The 20,101-nt window shown below is 49.0% G+C and overlaps 1 protein-coding gene across 1 annotated transcript; it reads left to right on the forward strand.

The window, feature by feature from the left end:
* The first annotated feature begins 709 nt into the window (after nt 1–709).
* RBM34 (RNA binding motif protein 34) lies at nt 710–18,427 on the forward strand. The gene is made up of 11 exons (XM_084756624.1): nt 710–834; nt 917–1,088; nt 1,702–1,841; nt 3,184–3,415; nt 5,811–5,870; nt 8,511–8,554; nt 12,941–13,024; nt 13,159–13,222; nt 15,030–15,069; nt 16,549–16,667; nt 17,885–18,427. Exons 1-11 carry the CDS (start codon nt 785–787, stop codon nt 18,161–18,163), a joined length of 1,284 nt encoding a protein of 427 aa, XP_084612750.1. The 5' UTR covers nt 710–784; the 3' UTR covers nt 18,164–18,427.
* Nucleotides 18,428–20,101: the final 1,674 nt, after the last annotated feature.

Here is a 20,101-nt window from a genome sequence, read left to right on the forward strand (position 1 = left end):
CAACTACTAGTTCTGTGAGTGTGTGTGTGTGTGTGTGTGTGTGTGTGTGTGTGTGTTTTGTTGTTGTTTTTGCTTTTGTTTGTTTTGTTTTGTTGTTGTTGTTGTTGTTTTGGGTTTTTAAGACAGGGTCTCTCTGTGTTAGCCTTGGCTGTCCTGGGCTCGCTTTGTAGACCAGGCTGGCCTCGAACTCACAGCAATCTGCCAGCCTCTGCCTCCCCTGGGATTACAGCTTTGTGCCACCAGGCCCAGCCTTTTGTTTTGTTTTGTTTTGTTGAGACAGGGTTTCTCTGTGTAGCCTTGGCTGTCCTGGACTTACTCTGTAGACCAAGGTGGCGTCGAACTCGCAGCGATCCTCCTGCCTCTACCTCCCGCGTGTTGGGATTAAGGGCGTGCGCCACCACGCCCAGCACCAACTACTAGTTTTTGCCAACTTTAAAATGTCAAATTTCGCCTGGAACTCCAGCTGCCTTGGGTCCCAAATTCTGGAATTAAAGGCCTGAGCCATCATGCCAGGCTTTAGCTGACCCTCGCTCCCACGTCAGGCCTCAGGTACTCGCTAGACTTCGCGCACTCCCGAGAGCCTAGACCGTCATGACAGGAGCAGGGAACAAGACGAACTACCTCAGCAAACTTTCTGTCCCCACACCTCAATAGTAAGCCTGGTAAGGCTTCTGCGCAGCCGCAGACTGCTTGGCGAGGAAGGGGCGTGGTCCTGACCGGAAAGGCAAAGGCCCCGGAAGGAAGTAGTCGGAACCCGGAACCATCTGGCAGCTCCTGTGTAAGCATGGCTTTAGGAAGGAAGGAACGCGGGAGAAAGAAGATCCCGGAGCGGAGGTGAGTGGCGCGCGGCGTTGGCGTGGGCGGGGAGCGGCGGCGGGTGCGCGCGGGGCGGCTGAGAGCGTGCCTGTGTTTGCAGACAGAGCCCTGGAGACGCCGTGGGGGACGCGGACGCCGCCTACCTGGTGGGACAGGTCGCCGACAGCCTGCGGGGCGGCCAGCACCCTCCTGGAGGCGGGACGGGGCGGCTGGCGGCTCTCTTCAGCACCGCGGAGTCACGGGCTCCCCCTGTGTTCGTGCCTGCGCCCCAGGTGAGTCGCCGGCTGCGTCCTGGGTATCCCAGCCTGGCTGGCCCTTGTGCTGGGCAGGCTCTTCACCCTCACCACGATTTATTGGGTGACAGGGTCTCCTGTAGCCCACGTAAGCCTCAAATTCTCTTACATACCCGAGGATGATCTTTAAACTCCTGATCCTCCTCCAGCCCCTGGAGTGCTGAGATTACAGGGTTGCTCCGCCCGCTCGGACTTTACTTTTTATTTTTGACTCAGGGTCTCACTAGTTGCCCAGGCACTAGCCCAGGCTAACCACTTTTTGCACACACGGTAGGCCAGATGCTATTCTCCTGCCTCAGCTTTCCACTGAATAGCTGGAGTTACACGTTTGTAAGACCAAGCCCATCAAATACGGTTTCGTGGCTAATGTCAGCAATATTCTGCTTCTCTCTATGACCGGTGAGGGAGAAGGATCAAAGTAGAAAGACATCACAGTGTTGCTCAGAGATTTGGAGACAGGGACTCCCTGCTTGGCCTGGCACAGCTCCTGCCTTCATATCCTGGAATTAGGCGCACATCCCACAACACGCTGTCTCAGGGTCAGAATCTTTAAAAACGTGCGGTACTAAGTATGACTTCAAACTTTTGAAAGGAAACATCTAAAAAAAGAAAAACTGACGATGAAGAAGAGCAAAGCTCACCCAGTATTAAAAAGCCGGTTTTGCAAGAGCCAGCGAGAAAAGTGAAAGCAAAGAAGAAACTTTCTGACGCAGACAAGAGGCTGGCAAACAGGTTGGTGAAATTCTCCCTTTTGATATGTTAAGTACATCAGGCAACATTTTTAAAAAATGTTCATCATGCCGAGTGGTGGCGCGCGCCTTTAATCCCCACGCTTGGGGGGCAGGGGCAGTCGGATCGCTGCCTGGTGTATAAAGTGAGTCCAGGACAGCCAGGGCTGTTACACACAGAAACCCTGTCTAGTTCATCTTAATTTTTTTTCTCATTGCATATTGTGGAAATTAAGAGACATTATATATATAAAGTCTCATAGTAGACAGAACTAAACCTGTGGAGAGCCCATTTATCTAAGGTGAACAGTTACGGCCAGATCAGCCTGTTGGGTCTTCGCATCCATTGCTGCCCCTTGTTACTCTGGGCTCAGCCTGTTGCGTCTTCACGCCCATCACTGCTCCCTGCAAGTTGGAAGTAACCCTGTGGTTTATGTCATCAGTTTTTCGGCATGTCAGTCAAACATGAAGTTGGTTTTCCTAGAAACCAAATTTCCCTCATTGACATAAACATTTTCTTTTCTTTTTTTTTAAAGATTTATTTAGTAAGTATACAGTGTTTTGCCTGCATGTGTTTCTGCATGAGGGCACCAGATTTCATCATAGATGGTTGTGAGCCACCATGTGGTTGCTGGGTATCGAACTCAGGACCTTTGGAAGAATAGGCAGTGCTCTTAACCTCTGAGCCATCTCTCCAGCCCCCGGGCAGGGGTTTCTTACATCCCAGGTGGGCCTTGAACTCACCGTGTAACCTAGGCTGTGCCTCACCTTCTGACTCTCGCCCTTCCGTATCCCAGGTTCTGTGTTACAGCCACACCACACACACAAAGCCTTGGCTCTTCATTCCTTTCCACTCCGTCAAATCTATCTTCTCCATCCCTTCCCGCCCCTTGCCTCCCCCCACCCCACCCCACCCCACCCCACCCCCGTAGCTTTACTATGCGTGTGTCAGTGCATTCAAACCAGGGTGGCTTGTGGAAGTCAGAGGCCAGCGCACAGGAGTCCACTCTCTCAGCCCTGCATAGGCCACAGGGGGCCTGGGGCACAGGGGCGGTCACCAGCAGGGAGAAAGATGCCCTTACCTGCTGAGCCATCGCACTAATCCCCATCCCACCCTCACACATTTGTTAGTGTGTGCCAGTGCTCTCTTAACCCGGCTAGCACCCAAAGCATTGGGACTGGACTATTACTTTTCTTTAACTAACCTTATGGTACAGTGCTGAGCAGGTATTACTCTGGCGTCCTCTGTCAGTTGCTGTGAGGAGCCGGGACCGGCTTTGTCAGGTGCTGGGCTTTTGTTGGCTGCTTTGTTTTTGACTTGACTCTGGTTGTTCCTTAAAATCTAGGGAAAGCGCTCTGGCAGGTGCTGATTTAGAAGAGGAGATTCACCAGGAGCAAGGGCAGAAGAGGAGACGGCCTCAGTCCCGTGAGAAGGCGGCAGGTGGAGGGGCCCCTGGTGCTGCCCTCAGCCTTGATGGAGGCCAAAGAACGAAAATCCCGCTCAACCCTGAGGAAGAGCGCCTGAAAAATGAGAGGACCGTGTTTGTTGGCAATTTGCCTGTCACGTGCAACAAGAAGGTGAGTGGGGAGGGGCAGCGTAGACCCAGAGAAGTCGGTGAGGCGATTGCGTGTCATGAGCTCTTAGTGGTGACTCGTGTGTTCTGGTGCTGATGCCTTCCTGATAGGTCACAGGCCTGCGTGCTGCGTGCGTGCGTGTGTTGTGGCGGTGCTGAGGCTTGACTTCCAGCCGTGATTCAGGCTTCCTAAGGTTGTATTTTTGTTGTTGTTTATATTTATTTCATTTGTCTTTTGTTTTTTTAAGACATAGTTTAACTGTGTAGCCATGGCTGTCCTGGAGCTCACTCTGTAGACCAGGCTGGCCTCCAACTCAAGAGATCTGCCTGCCTCTGCTTCCCGGGGCTAAAGGCATGCACCACCACTGCCCATCCTGGAGGTCGTGTTTGACATGGAAGTGGGCTGTTTCTTTTCTTTTCTTTTTTTTTTCCTCTTCAGCTTCCTTCTTGTTAATGCAACTAGAGTGTAAACTATTTCTCTTTCCTTCACTGTTGTGCCCTGCACACGGGAGAGGATGCCTGACACAGCAAGGGCTCATGTGTGTAAGGAGGAGATTCCGTTCCTTCTGCAGTCAGGGCTCACACAGCCTTGTGTGTGTGCATGTGGCTGGTAGTCTGTGAGCAGTTCTCAGGCAAATCCTGCTCATCTTTGGAACGATGAATCTGTATTCTCCTTCTTTAAAAACAAAGCAGGCAGCTGGGATTGGTGGTACAACGCCTGTGAGTTCGAGGCCAGGCACTACAAAGTGAGTTCAGGACAGGCAAGGTTACACAGAGAAACACTGTCAGAAAAACAAACAAACAATATTAAAGCAGGCTAGAAAACAGTGTGACTTGTATTCTGTCCCCTAGTTTTGATTTATAAAGATACCATGTACTGTCCTTTTAAAAATCTACTTCTTGGATTTTTTGTGTGTATGAGTATTTTGCCTGCATGTATGTGTGTGCACTACATGTGTGCCTGGTGCCTGCGGAGGTCGGAACAAAGTATCAGATCCCTGGAAGTGAAGTAACAGGCGATTGTAAGCCACATATAGGTCCTGGGAACCCAACTCAGGGCCTCTGAACTCCCAAGCCATCTCTCCAGCCCTCCCTTCTGGGCTTGAGGTAGGATCTCATTGTGTCTTTACTCCAACTCACGGCAATCCTTCTGCCTCCACCTCCCACGTGCTAGGAGCAGAGACCATGGTGTGGCCCTCCCTCTGCATCTCCTTTGCTGGTCATAAGGGCTCAGAGGAGAGGAGTGTGATGGTGTGTCGCTCTGCACGAGTATCCATACAGGAAATGGCTTTTTAATTAGAAATAGATGTAGAAATCATTGTTGTTGTTTTGAGACAGCATCTTTCTATGTAGCCCTGGCTATCCTAGAACTCGCTTACAGCAGGCTAGCCTCGAACCCCTAGAGACCTGCCTGCCTCTGGCACTGGAGTTCTAGAAAAGCAAACAGTCTTAACAACAGAGCCATATCTCAGCCGCTGTAGAAAGTGTTGTTCTACCTGTAAAATCATGTATGCTCTTCACATCTTGAGATAGTCCTAAATAACGCCCCGAAATGACCGACTAGATCCTCCGCACACTGGTAGTCTCCATCGGACAGCTGGAGAATTTATTTCCCTGTGTAACAGCGTCCTTTAAAGGCACAGTGTTACACCAGTGTGACAAGATCGGAGGGTATGTGCAAGGTGCAAGTCCAGCCTCCAGTGTCTCACAGATGACAAGCATTGACATATGCAGCTCTTGTGCAGGCCTGACTGGGTGCGCGTGTGAGCCTGATCGCCTGCAGGCCTGACTGGGTGCGCATGTGAACCTGATCGAGTGCAGGCCTGACTGGGTGCGAGTGTGAGCCTGATCGAGTGCAGGCCTGACTGGGTGCACATGTGAGCCTGATCGAGTGCAGGCCTGACTGGGTGCGAGTGTGAGCCTGATCGAGTGCAGGCCTGACTGGGTGCGCATGTGAACCTGATCGAGTGCAGGCCTGACTGGGTGCATATGTGAGCCTGATCGCCTGCAGTCCTGACTGGGTGCACATGTGAGCCTGATCGCCTGCAGGCCTGACTGGATGCGCATGTGAGCCTGATCGCCTGCAGTCCTGACTGGGTGCACATGTGAGCCTGATCGAGTGCAGGCCTGAGGTGCTTTTCCTCTTCCCAAGCTTCTGTGAAATGTTTTTGTTCATCCAGCTGAACAGGCATCTGTCTCTTCTGCTTTTTCTGTTGTTTGGTTTTTAGACAGTGGACATGAACACTTCATCTTCTTGACTCTGCTTTGTGTGTCTGGTGCTGGGATAACACGCATGCTACTACACCTGGTTCTGGAATCTTCTTAAGTTCACATCACTCCTCTTGTGACACAGATGTTCAGGTGTTGGCTAACATTCATGTGTATATTGTTTATTTTAGAAGCTGAAGTCGTTTTTTAAAGAGTATGGACAAGTAGAATCCGTACGATTTCGTTCTGTGGTAAGTGCCCTCTCCCCTGAAAACTGCGTAAGTCACTGTGCTGTGTCTGTGATCCAAACCTTCAGCCTCTTGGTGCCAGTGCCCACTGCTGAGTCTGCTCCTGGTGGGCACCTGCATGAGCTCACACAGTACGGTGACAGCTGTCACCAAGGCTAGCCCTGCAGTGTGCTGGCCAGGCGGTGACTGTCTCTGCTGTCAGCAGAGTAGGCGGAGGGTTGCTCCTCACCAACCTTATAGCCTGACGAGTGCTGTGTGCATGCGAGTGTGGCAAATACTGTGTGCACACGAGTGTGACTGCTGCAGGCAGTGCTTGTGCACTTGTACAGCTGTGCTAATGTTCTCAGAGGATGAAATTCCAGCAAAATGTAGGTTTCTGTTTGTTTTGAGAAAGAATCTCACGATCCTGGAACTCACTAAATAAGAGAAGCTGGTCTAGAATTTACAGAAATTCATATGTTGCCTCCTCAGGGCTGGGACTAAAGGTGTGCCATCACACCCAGCAGCATGTTTTTAAAAATTATTTTTAGTCTAATTAGCATGTATAGGTAGTGCTTACCTTGTTTCTTTCTTTCTTTCTTTCTTTCCTTCCTTCCTTCCTTCCTTCCTCCTTTCTTTCTTTCTTTCTTTCCAGGGTTACTAGGCTGGCCTCAAACTCACAGTGATCTGCTCGCCTCTGCCTCCCGAGTGCTGGGGTTACAGGCGTGCACCACCACGCCTGGCTGCTTACCTTGTTTTAACAGCTTCCTTACGTGACTCTAAGGGTTTCTGGAGCTGAGATCGTACATCAGCAGTGGATGCTTGCCAGGCATTCTGGTTTCTCAGTCTCCACACCACTCAGGTGTGGGCTAGAAGGCTCTGTTGCTGCTGCAGCTTCCTGTGGCTCAGGATGATTTGCCACCTCCCTTGGATTACACCCTAGCGCTTGCAGACTCTCCCCCATCCAACTAAGGCATCCCAGAGGGTTGCCAGGCGCCCCACAGAACAAACTGCCTGTGGTCCTCACCGAAGATCTTGACGGTCCTCATCATGTCTGTCAGTGGGCTTATTCTGTTCCCACTGTTTCCACCTGTTCTGTCTGCTCTGCTGAGCCCTCTTCCCACTCTCCTGACCCACACTAGTTGTGGGGCTCCTGTGTTTACCCTGCAGCATGTGGCATGCCCTTTATTTAACTGCTCTGGCACATCTGGCCTGTTACTTCCTCCGTTTGCTTTTCACATGGCGGCCTTACCTAGTTGAGTCAGTTCTTTCTTTTCTCCTTGGCCTATGTCTACTCATGGCTTCTTTTTCAAGTTTTTATTTAAAAACAAAAGAAAAGAAAAAAGTTTTAATTTTTATTTGTAATCTCTTTTTAAGATTTATGTTTATGTGTTTCAGTGGGTGTTTTACATGTACTCCAAGCGTGTCTCTGCATCATGTGCTTGCAGTGCTCCGGGAGGCCAGAAGAGGGCATGAGACCCCCCCTGGAACTGACTGGGGTTACAGACAGTTGTGGTAGTTGGGTCCTCTAGAAAAATACCCAGTGTTCTTTACTGCTGAGCCATGTCTCTGGCCATTTTATTTCCTCATTAGACAAGCTGACTGTTCTGCGGTTCCTCTATTCAGCCTCCTCTCGTTATACCCCACCATGGGCGACAGGCGTGTGGTGGCCTGTGGGCTCTTTACCTGCCGCCCTGAACTGAAGCCACTTGTTTTGTTGGCCTGTGTGACCCTTCCCACAGCTGCTCCTTTGTCACTTTTGCTTCTTACTGTGTTTACTGTAAGGGGTCCTTGGTCCTCCTGGGGTGTGCTCCACAGGACCAAGATCAGGATTACCCTCAGCTGCATTCTGAAGTAAATAAGGCAGCACTAATCTATTGCCCATGGGGAATATACTGTCTCTTAGATGCAGAGGAAACCATATTTCCTCATTACCAGTTTAGACATTTTAAATTACACGGTTTAATGTATAAATGTTGCCCCCGCCATTTACTTTATAAAACTGTTTTCAGCATATTTTTCTCAACTCTTCATCGTCTTGGAATCAGTCTGTACTTTGAGCGTGCGGTGTCTATACTCGTGCCTGGGTCGTGTGAGAGAGACTGTTGAGCGTGCGATGTCCATACTCGTGCCTGGCTCGTGTGGAGAGACCGTTGAGCGTGCGATGTCCATACTCGTGCCTGGCTCGTGTGGAGAGACCGTTGAGCGTGATGTTGTCTATGGAATTCCGTGTCTTCATCCTCACGCCCGCCCCCCTTCAGTTTTGAGTCAGGGCCGCCTGTAGCCTTGAACTCTAACTTGTAGCTGAGGGTGACGTTACAGTCCTCATCCTCTCGAGTGCTGGGATCACAGCACTGTAGGTGTGCACCGCCACGCCTGCTTCTCAAAGTCCTTTGCACAAGTATTAGGGTAGTTGTTTCTGACTTGATTTCCCTAAAGTGTTTTGAGTTATGAGTTACACGTGCTTACAATATTTTGGCTCCTACTAAAGTTACTAAAATGTAACTTCTGTGGCTGGGGTGTAGCAGAGAGAGACCACGTGTTGGCAGGAAGCCCTGAGATCAGTGTCCAGCACGGAAAAAAAGGGGACAATAAAAATGTTAATCAGTTTGAAAGATACCTCAAATTCAAATCTTTAATATCTTTTTTTTTTCTTTTTAAAAGATGCCAGCAGAGGGAACACTAACCAAAAAGTTGGCTGCAATAAAGTAAGTTTATGATACACACAATCCACCCTACTATATCTTCTGGTCTGACTTTCCTCAAAAAGCATGACTTTGTCAGCACTGTCTCCCTGTGTGGATTAGGAAAGTTTGGTCGTGGGCTAGCCCTTCAGCATTCAGGTGATCTCAGCTTTTACCTTTCACGCATAAAGGACTTAAAAAAGCCATCTGTGTCCAGTTTATGTCTGAGAAGGTCCCTGAGGTAGGATGGCTGTGTCTTATAGTAGGCGTGTTTTAGCTTCCTGAAAAATAGCCACTGACCACGCTGTTGTTTTCCTATGGTTTCATTTTCCATCAGTCCTGGGTGAGAACGCCAGGTGTTCACGTCCTCATCAACCCCAGGTGCTGCCAGCCACTCAGTGTCAGCCTTTCTGAAGGCTTCACGCAGCGCTTCTGTGTTTTCTCACAATTCTAATACAGCAAATATTTATTATGTACTTACTGGGTATTTGTGTATTTGGTCAAGTATTGTAAAATCCTCACCTGTTTTCTACTGTCTTTTTCCTCTTGTTTCTGACAGAGAGGGAGAGGGGCAGACACAGACAGACAGATGGGGCAGGGCAGAGTTTCATATTCTGCATGCAAAAGCTTTGGTGTCTCCTAAAGGATCAAAAGCGTAGGACATTTCTCATTGAGGATCCAGTATAGAGCCGTTGGGTGCAGCTGAGGTGTGGTGGGAATGTGGGCAAGGCTTGCCGTCCTGGACGAGTCTCAGAGCGTCACAGGCTGTGGTCAGCCCCTCCTTGCTGTGGCAGCCAGTCTCCCCACCCCTGCCGTGCTGCAGTGGTTATTATGTGTATGTGTGTGGGCGTGCGTGTGCTGCAGCGTGCTAGTGGGGGTTGTTTCTCTACCGCCGTTTGAGTACTACAGGATCAACAGGCCGTCAGTGTTGGTGGCAGACGTGTTCTCTCACTGAGCCATTTTGTAGACTAGGCTCAGCCTTTTGCCTTTGATGGAGCTTCACCATCTTGCTGACGAGACGTTCCCCTGTCCTGTCCTTCTAGCCCTGGAGTCTTTCTTGTCTCTGCCCTGACTGGCAGGCTGACCGCCCCTCCCCACAGCATCTCTGCCATCTGCATCTGGGGGAGGACGTGGGTGGGCCGTGGGCCAGTGACCATAGCCGGGCTCTGGGTCTCCTGCCCACTCTCCATCTTCCTGTGGACATTAGCTCAGGTCAGAGTTGGGGGGATTCTGCATGGTCCCCCTCCAGCATCAGTGACCTCTAGGGCTCTGGCTGGGACTCAACCATGCTGCTACTGCTGTGGAGAGAGGAGCCTGGCTGCTGTCCCCTCTGACGGCTTCGGCCACAGTAGGAGAGCTGTTCTGTCTGGCTTCTGTGTTGTAGCGGAAGCCGAGCCCTGGGTGTGAGTAGTGGTTCCTGATTCCCCATTGAGGCCGATGCAAGGCCAAGCAGACCCACCTGCCTGCCACTGGTGTCAGACAGAATAACAAAGCCACGGTCTGTTCCTTTGTTCTTGGGGTGTTGTCAGCTTTGCGCTTGTCAGCAACTGAGTGTGTTGTGGAGAGAGATTTAGGTGCTGGAGTTCCCCAGACTGAGTTCTGTCGTGGGCTAGCATGTGAGCTTCATTCATTCATTATTTATACAGCGCTCTGCCTGCATGTGTGCCTAGAGGGCACCAGATGTCATCATAGATGGTTGTGAGCCACTGTGTGGTTGCTGGGAATTGAACTCAGGACCTTTGGAAGAACAACCAGTGCTCTTAACCTCTGACCATCTCTCCAGCCTGCATGTGAGCTTTTTGATCACTGGCACACACCTCAGCTTCTTAGAGACACATGTGAAATGTCCAGCTCAGTGCTTGGCTGTACTTCACATCTAACAAATCAGCCATTTTTCTCAATAGAGAACAGCCAGATTGTACATAGGAAGTCAGAGACTCTGGCAGCACACACAGGTCCAAGCCATGTGGGTCCCAGGGCTGGGGTGGGTGGACATGAGCCCCCACCCCAGAAGCTGTGCACGAGAGCCAACTGCTCACCTGGGAAAACTAGTCCTCTCCAATGGAGTCTTTCTGAGTGTGCCACATTTAGTGAGGCCTGCACCCAGCAGTGCATGGCGAATGCAGAACACTCGGTGCTGTCTCTGAGGCTGGTTGGTTTCGTTCTTTGCTCTCATATTGCTTTGCTTGGTGCGCTCCCCTCCCCCCTCCCCCGCCAAGTGGTTTTTTGCTTATATATTTTGGGTTCTGATTTTGTGGGTTTTTTGTGTTTGTATGTGTGTTAGGTTTTTTGTTTGTTTCCTAAGAGAGAAGGTATGGAGTTGGATGGTGGGAAGGCTCTGGTAGAAGATAAGGGAGGGGAAACTGATTAGACTACATGGTGTGAGAAAAAAATTTGGCAGGGGGGGGCGCGACGGGGGCTTGAGAGATGGCTCAGCGGTTAAGAGCACTGTCTGCTCTTCCAGAGGTCCTGAGTTCAATTCCCAGCAACTACGTCGTGGCTCAGAACCATCTATAATGAGATCTGGTGCCCTCCGCTGGTGCAGTGTAGACAGAACACTGTATACATAATAATAAATAAAAAAGAAACCTTAAAAAATGTTTTTTTGGTCTTTTTGTTTGTTTTTTTCATGAAACAGGGTTTCCCTGTGTAGCCCTCCCACCACACCTGGACTGAAAAATAGTTTTGTTTTGTTTTTCAATTTAAAAAAAGAGAGAGAAGACTATCAGATGGTATAGTGTGTTGCAACATGTCATGTGCTGTGCCTGGCACTGTTTACCGGTTCTCTTCTTAATGGTGCTCATTTGTGTGTTGGCCTTTTTATTCCTTCAGCAGTAGGTTGACGTCTGTAGGCAAGCACCAGTGACCACTGCAAGCCAGTGTTAGTGCTTTCTCTAAGCTTTATGTGTGTGGTGGTTTTGCCTGCATGTGTGTATGTGCACCGTGTGTATGTGTGTGGGTGTGCGCGTGCGTGCGTGCGTGCGTGCGTGCGTGCGTGCGTGCGTGCGTGTGTTTGTTTGCTGTCCGAGGAGGCCAGGGAAGGGTGTTAAAGCCCTGAGACTGGAGCTGCACCGTGTGTGTGTGTGTGTGTGTGTGTGTGTGTGTGTGTGTGTGTTTGTGTGTTTGCTGTCCGAGGAGGCCAGAGAAGGGTGTCACATCCCTGGGGCTGGAGCTGCCCTGAGAGTGCTGGGGACTGACCCCACTCCTCTTCAGGAGCAGCAGGTGCTGCTCTTGACCACTGAGCCACTCTCCAGCCCCAGTCTGTTGACCACACATATTACTCTTTTCTGCGGAATCACACTCATATCACAGTACCCTTTGCAAGAGTAAGTCTTGGGCAGCAGCAGCAGCCACAGTCATTAAATGTGAAAAGAGCCTGGGGAGATGGTCCAGTCAATTAAATGGCTGCCTTGCCAGCATGAGAACGTAAGCTCAGTCCCTGAACCCCACATGAAAGGGTTAATTCCCGTGAGTTGTCCTCTGCCTCCACATGAGTGTGCAGCTTCATCCCTCCACCTCCAACAAAATAAACAAATGTCTCCAAAATATACACAAATAAAAATGGCAGACAACACTTGAGCGAAGAGAGATGAGACATCTGGCTTCCCCACATACCCGCTCCATGTGTGAACACACTCACAGGCGTGGAGAGCAGCTGTCATATGCCTTGCTGAGAAAGGTCACAACACTTACTGTGGTACTGAAAGGGGCCATGACCGAGCCAGAGCAACCTTTGGTTTCAGTAGTGAGTTTATAAAGTGCAGATGAAAAATGTCCATCTCAGGCTGCAGAGCCCAGGCCGTGGGAAGGGATGCAGGTCCAAAGATGTCCAGGCCATGGGAAACAATGCAGGTCAAAAGATGCGGCAGAGATTGACGGAGAACGGACAAACAAGTGTGTGTAGGAGGAGACAGGGCTGTAAGCTATACTGTAAGAGGGAAGCTGGCCATGAGGAAGTGGGCGTGGTGATGACCATCAGAAGCAAGGATGGGCCCCTGGGTGGTGGCCGCTGCCGGGGCTTGGTAGCTGTGTCCTTGCCATTTGTGCTTGTGCACTTCCTGTGCGTGTATCTTGAAGTGAAAAAGAACAGTTTTGGTAGGCACAGAGTTAAAGCCAGGGTGACATTTCTAATCCCTCTATTGTTCTGCGCTGACACACGTGGGTGTCCCGTTCCTAGCACTCCTTCGCAGTGATGACTCCCAGGCACGTGTGGGCTCCTGGTTCTTTGTGGTACCTTTATATGTCTGTGTTCTTTTTCAAATCATCGTATCTTTTCTTAAATGTGGAGCTTCTACTCTGAAAGTCTTGTAATGTATTGATTGGAGACAACAAAATTAGGTTTTTCTTTTTTCTGGAGTTTGAGGTTAACAAGTTTTACATGATCTATTTTTCCTTCTGTTTTCTCTGTAGACGTAAATTTCATCCAGACCAGAAAAGCATCAACGCGTATGTCGTGTTTAAGGAGGAGAGTGCTGCTGCAAAAGCGCTGCAAAGGTGATTGATTGTGCCTGGGGCTGAGTTCGTACCGGCCTCTGTCCTGTGGAGATGCTGGGCTTGGCCTCATTACAGCAGCTTCCTTAATTAGGCCCTCATTTTAAACAGCCATTTCCCCTTGTCTTTATAATTAGAAATGGGGCCCAGATTGCAGAAGGATTTCGAATTCGAGTTGATCTGGCATCAGAAACCGCCTCTGTAAGTAGAATGTGATTTGTCTAAAGATCTTAACAGGAGCCTTGTGGAAAGGTGGAAGCAATTGTGTGCGCAGGAGGAAATGGAGAAGGAGGCCTTTGTTCTTCAGGGCCCCAGTTACTGGTGCCCGACTCAGGGGAAGGTTGCTGTTACAAACAAGTCACTTTCCACTTGAAGGTGCTCCTCCCCATGACCAGATGTTAGAGAAAGTTTAGCACCTTTCTTAACAGGCTGAAGTCAGAGAAGTTGTCACATTAAGCTGGTAGCTTTCACTGTGTCAGTGCTTGGGCACAGAGGCAGAGAATCACGCAGTTTGGGCCACACTGGGCTGTACCCTGAGATCCATCTAGAAACCAGTTGTTATTTGTTAGAGGTAAGGAGCCCAGTCTGAGGCTTCTGCTCGGTATGTGCTGGAGACACAGGGGACAGGCAGTGGCTCTGTTTTATGGTAAATGTATCATAAACACGGGATGCTCTGTCCACTCGGGAATGGGACACCTGGGGACAAGCCAACAAGAAAGGACAAGGAGGGTTTCCAGGGCAACAAATCTCATATGACTCTTAAAAGATTTACCTGGGCCAGGCATGGTGGTGCACGCTTTTAGTCCCAGCACTTGGGAGGCAGAGGCAGGTGGATCGCTGTGAGTTCGAGGCCAGCCAGGTCTACAAAGCAAGTCTAGGACAGCCAAGGCTACACACAGAGAAACCCTGTCTTGAAAAACAAAACAAACAAACAAACAATACACACACACACACACACACACACACACACACACACACACACACACACAACCTGGGCAGGAAAACTTCATAGGCACTATCTGTGAGGTGTAGGCACTGGGGACTGAATTTGCATGGGCACTGTCTGTGAGGTGTAGGCACTGGGGACTGAATTTTCATAAACTTGATCAGGGAAGGGCAAGAGCTTGCTGTGGTTCATGGGTGCATTAGGGCTCAGCATCCTGTTGGGTAGGTGGGTGAGCGGGCAGGCCGTGAACCCTGCTTTGCCTCATTCCTGAAATGTCCAGGCCTTGTCCAGGAGCTGGAGTGAAGTGATCTTCAGACAAGGAAGCGCTGTAGAGTCAGCTAGCAGAGCTGTGCTCCTCTTGGTGTCAGGGTTCCCTAGTTAGAGAAGGAGAGCAGCAGCTAGAGCAAAACCTCGGGTTTGGCTGAGCGTACCACAGAGGGTCAGCACGCCCTGGTGCTCAGGACATACCCACCCGCCACCGGGCACACCACATGTTGGTTTCTGTTCTTAAGCTGTGAGAAGTTGCAATGGAGATCATGTGACCTTCACTCTAAGTGTTGTCACCCTCCTAACCGTGTGACCCTTTAATACAGTTCCTCATACGGTGACTACAACCATAAATTTTATTGCTACTTCATAACTGTAATTTTGCTGCTGTTATGAATTAGAATGTAAATATCCGTGTTTTCGGGTAGTGTTAGGCAACCCCCTGTGAAAAGGTCATCTGACCCCCCAAAGAGGCCATGACCCACAGGTTGAGAACCCCTGCTTTAGAGCTCAAAGTGTTTGCAATTGGCTCCTCACAGGCAAAACTTGTAAATTGCAGGTCTTCCCTAAGCACTGCCTGTGAGTGCCACTGTGAATGAAGTCTCTCCTCTGGTGCTCATTGTGCAGAGGGAAGGCAAGAGACAGACATGCACAGGCGTATGACTACAGCCAGGGGAGAGGAATGTGGGGGTCAGGGGGGTACCAGGGGAGAGAGGAATGTGGGGCGGGGTGCTGTGTAGTGGTTTCTCTTTTCTAACACACTGATGGTTTTTATTCATCCGTATTTTGTTTCAGAGGGACAAGCGATCAGTGTTTGTGGGGAATCTTCCTTACAGTAAGTTTGCTTAAACAAATGAAAGCATAACTATCGTTAATAAATGACTGCATGTAAAAGTAATTTTATTCTCCTGGCTCAGCTGTGGTCTGGTAGGCTCACTCCCTCCTCCTGCTGGCCTAGGCCTAGTCCTAGAAGCTTCCAGCCTCCGTACAGTCTAACCTAGGCCTAGAGTGTTTTCAGCCTCTGAGCCTTACTGCTTAATGAGCTCACCCTGACTTGTTCTGAGCTCTGGGCTGCCTGGTTCAGCTCAGCTGTTCTGGCTCAAACTCTTCACCCAGGTGACTGACTCAGTCTGGCTTCTCTCTCTGCATGGAACTGCTCTGCTTGGCCTCAGACTAACTCCCCAACCTGCTCTAACCTTCTGGCTTCTTCTCATTTCCTGGCTCACTGTCTTCACCTGAGTTCTCTCTCTGCAGCCTCTCTCTCTATTACTGTCCTGGTAAAACTGCCTCCTAAGGAGCTTCCCTTTCCTCTCTCTTCTCATGAGTGTTGAACGTATCCTATTCTGTCAAATCTTCTCTGATTTGTCACCTTTTCTGCCACTTAATTAGACATTTTCAAACAAGGGAGCTTCTTTCTACAAACTAACTTTACCTTCATTGTTTGGGATTAAAGCCATATATTCCCGCACCTGGACTTAAGCTTTTCTAGGTCACACAGACCTAGATTTTTGAAGGCGCTCTCTTGCCAGAACAGCCATGTTCTGAATTAGCACCCCTCTAGAATAGCAGGTCAGTGGCCAGGGGCCTGCAGTGCATGAGTTCATTACCAGCACAGTGAGAAACGGCAAAAGGAACTTCAGTGATTCTGTGTGGTGCTTTACTGTGTGCCTTTCATCCTGGCTACTCGGGGCCAGTGCAGGAAGATTGAAAGGTGAAGGCCGGTTTAGCTGCTCAGAGGGGACTTTAGAAGGAGCTGGGCTGTTGGGGCCGAGCTCCTCCCTGCATTTGTGGGGCTTTGAGTTCAGTGCCCTGACCACCAGAGCCCACACAGTCAGATGAGTAGTTAAATGATTTGCTTATGACTAACTTTAAGAAGCTTGTTGTAGGCCGGGCAGTGGTAGCACACGCCTTTAATCCCAGCACTCAGGAGGCAGAGGCAGGTGGATCACTGTGAGTTCAAGGCCAGCCTGGTCTACAGAGGGAGTCTGGGACAGCCAAGGCTACACAGAGAAACCCTGTCTCGAAAAACCACATCAAACCAAACCAAACACAGCTGCAGGACAGTGGCGCACACCTTCAATCCCAGCTCTCAGGAGGCAGAAGCAGGTGGATCTCTGAGTTAGAGGCCAGCCTGGTCTACAGAGTGAGTTCTAGTACAGCCAGTGCTACCCAGAGAGACCTTGTCTGAAAAGGAAAGAGAGCAGCAGCAGCAAGTTGTGTCATGCTGTGTGCACAGGGCTTCCTTAACTCAGCATTCTCAACCTCCCCAGCTTTGATGGAGAGCGCACCTCAGTTGTGCTTGGGTCTGTTGTAGAGGTTGAAGAGTCTGCTTTGGAGGAGCACTTTCTGGACTGCGGAAGCATTGTAGCAGTGAGGATCGTGAGGAACCCACTCACTGGAGTCGGCCGAGGCTTTGGCTACGTGCTCTTTGAGGTATGGGAGACACTTGCTGATGCTCTTTGAAACACTGGGCGAGGCTGTCGCTGCTGTGTCATCTTGGAGATGGGCCATCATTTCAACCCCCAGGTTCTGACTAAGGACGCTAAATTCATAACAAGAGCGCTGTGGCTGTAGCTGTCCCAAGCAATACACTGTAGTTCCATTGTTTGTGCCAGCCGACAGTGCTAAGTAATATTCTTGGTGTTGGGTTACTAGAGGAACTAAAACCTCAGAATTGTACCTTCTGTGACCCGAAGCAGACCCCTGACCGTCCACTCAGTGACCGTTAATCAGTGTTTCCGCATATTCTTTAGCAGTAAAGAACATAACCTACCACTTGATGGCACCTAGATTCGTTTTTACTGTTTTTAGTAGGGATGTGTATGACCTGTGTGTGGATATGTGCATGTGAGTGTAGATGCCTATGCCAGAGATGTGGGATCCCCGGAGCTGGAGTTCTAGGTGGCTCTGAGCACCTAGCATGGGGCTAGGCACTGAACTCCAATTCTCTGTAAGAGCAGCATGTACCCTTAAGTACTAAGTGAGACACCTGTGCTGCACCACGCTCAGCTGTGCTCTGTTCTAGCTCTGTGTCTCAGTGTGACTTGCCTCTTTGAGAAGCTCAAAGGGCTCTTCCAACACCTCCTGAACATTCAAAATGGTGTTAATGGTTTGTTGGTTTGTTTGTTTATTGTATATGAGTACTTTATTTGCAGAAGACGGCATCAGATCACATTACAGATGGTTGTGAGCCACCATGTGGTTGCTGGGAATTTTACTCAGGACCTCTGGAAGAGCAGGCAGTGCTCTTAATCCACTGAGCCATCTCTCCAGTCCTATTAATGGTTCTGTGTGGAATAGAACAGGATTTTGGACTCAGGAAGAACTCTTGTCTCTAGTCCCACACCCCAGGGACGTGGAGAGTTTCTTGCTTTCTACTTACAACAGAAATTTTACAGAAAGTTGGGTTATGAGCTGTTTTCTTTTTTACCTGTGGTTGTGATTCCAGCATTTGGTGAGGCAGTTTAAGTGCCACCAGGCGACCTTGAGTGGAACACGAGCAGCCAGGGCCTCAAGCAGGGCTGCCAGACCCCGGGCTGACCTCTGGGCTTAGAGCTGAAGGGAGTCTGTGCAGGCTTCAACTCTGACCTTAGTAGGCTTCTTACTTAGGAGTTTCTGGTGGAAATTAGTGTTTCTTCTTCTTATTACAGAACACAGACGCTGTTCATCTTGCTTTGAAGTTGAATAACTCTGAGCTGATGGGGAGAAAACTGAGAGTCATGCGTTCTGTTAATAAAGAAAAACTAAAGCAACAAAATTCAAATCCCATCTTGAAGGATGCCAGAAAACCTAAGCAAACACTTAATGCTACTACCAAAGACGCAGGGAACTCCAAGAATGCATTTATTGGAGAAAAGGCAATTCTCATGAAAAAGAAGAAAGGACAAAAGAAAAAAGTACGAACGAAGAAACCAAAAAAACAGCAGTAATGACAGAAGCTGCCTCCTTCCTCTCTGTGGTGCAAGTGTCTGGGTTTTTTAAGGATTGTGTGGAAAATGTGGAAGCTTCCAGTGTATTTTTTTGAATTCATGTATGTAAAGCTTCTTTGAAGCATTCTTTTTAGAAATGTATTAAAGAGTTTATTAATACTGGCTGTGCTTAGACCAGGTGTTCAGATAGCTGCTGTGGGCATACTGATTCCAGGTGTAGTCGTGGTCACTAGGAATTAATAAACACACCCATTCTTCACCTTTCATTTTTCTTTCTTCTTTTCCATGCACTTGGAGTGGACTGTAGTGTGACTGACTTCTAATCCACAGTCAGCAACTAGAGTGCTCACTGATGGCCGTGACAGGTTGGCTCTAAGGCTGGTTTCACAGAACAAATGCTCTCCCAGGAAAATGTTATACTTAAATTAGTGTCACTCAGAATGAAACAGCTGCCCCAGAAAGTTTAGACAACAATTCCTAATGAGCTGTCGTAAGTAAATCGCAGGCTTTAAAGTTGAACGACAGGACAGCACACTGCTGCATTCCCTGGGAGCTTGGCATGGTTAAGTTACTGACACTGATCTTACCAAGTCGGGCTGGATCCAGGATGTAATGGGGGAAGCAGGTAAGCCAAGGGCTGATTTAGGCAGGCAGAGTCTAGTAAATACACACCCGTCACTTAGGTAGGCAAGAGGGTAGGATGAGATTTTACTCATTTGGTTTTGAAAATTCTGTGTTTGGGAAATACCACGTAGAAAACCTAGTGCGCATTTAAGACAGCTCTACAGGCTGGAGAGGTGGCTTCTTGCTTAAGAGCACGAACTAATCTTCCATTAGCCCAGAGCACTGCTCTTCAGTGGACCAAAGCACTGTGCTTCAGTGGACAGGAGCGCTGCTCTTCCAGTGGACTGGAGCCCACCTCCTGGCAGCCATGTCAAGCAGTTCACAACTGACTGTACTTGGAGTTCCTGGGTCCAACTCTGGCCTCCTCAGGCTTCTGCACTCATAAACATGCAGGCAGGCAGGCACAGAGAGTTTAAAAGTGTAGCTTTAGAGCAGAGAAAACTCTGCTCCTGTGTCCGAGACTGAAGATTGTATGGCCGGTTTCCCTAACAGTATTCAGAACCTTTACTTTTCAGTTAAATCCCGGCAGTTTTAGCTGATGATCATTGAGCATTTGTGCATAAATTATAGAGAGATGCAACATTAGATTGTGTGTGTACAGATGATAATCTGTGTGTATACTTATGATTCAACGTGAGTGGCTTAACTAAAGCATAGCAGATTGTATACATACATACATACAAACAAAGCATGAGTGTATGTGTGAATGCAGGTGCATGCATACTGTAGTGCCCGTGTGGTGGTCAGAAAACTAGTGTTCTGTCCTTCCACAGCATGCACTTGTACTCACTGAGCCTTTGCCCTGGACCCAGATGTTTTGGGATTTGTTGACATTTCTACTTTCATAAGCAGAATGTGTGTGCTACTATGAGCTTAAAACATGGAAAAAATGTATTTTGTAGAAAAATTTCCAAAGATGGCTTTGTTACCTGAAAAAATACTTATTTCATGTTACATCCGATTAAATTCTTACAGCCACAGGACTGTATGAGTGGTCAACGTGGTTAGAAGTTGGCTTTTAGTCACAAAAATACTGGGTAGTTATTGTATGTAAAAGTAACTGTTATTCAACTTTTAAATGTCATCTCTGAGGCTCACTGCCTCTGCCTGCTAACCTAGGCCTAGTCCTGGAAGCTTCTAGCCTCTGTACAATCTAACCTAGGCCTAGACTGAATAAGCTCGCTCTTTCTAGTTCTTTCCAAGCTCTAGTTGGCTGGCTCAACTTAACTTTTCTGGCTCAACCTCCTCTCCAACCTGACTTATTCAATCTGGCTTCTCTCAGCTTTTGACTGAATTGTTCTGCTTGGCTTCAAA

Source organism: Acomys minous, assembly GCF_964271855.1.
Source record: "Acomys minous genome assembly, chromosome: 14".
In the NCBI taxonomy this organism is placed as follows: Eukaryota; Metazoa; Chordata; class Mammalia; order Rodentia; family Muridae; genus Acomys; species Acomys minous.

Coding starts and splice junctions, on each gene's coding strand:
- RBM34 (XM_084756624.1), top strand. CDS start 785: ATGGCTTTAGGAAGGAAGGAACGCGGGAGAAAGAAGATCCCGGAGCGG. Junction 5,871..8,510: donor CCGTACGATTTCGTTCTGTG/GTAAGTGCCCTC, acceptor TCTTTTTAAAAG/ATGCCAGCAGAGGGAACACT. Junction 15,070..16,548: donor TGTGGGGAATCTTCCTTACA/GTAAGTTTGCTT, acceptor GGTCTGTTGTAG/AGGTTGAAGAGTCTGCTTTG.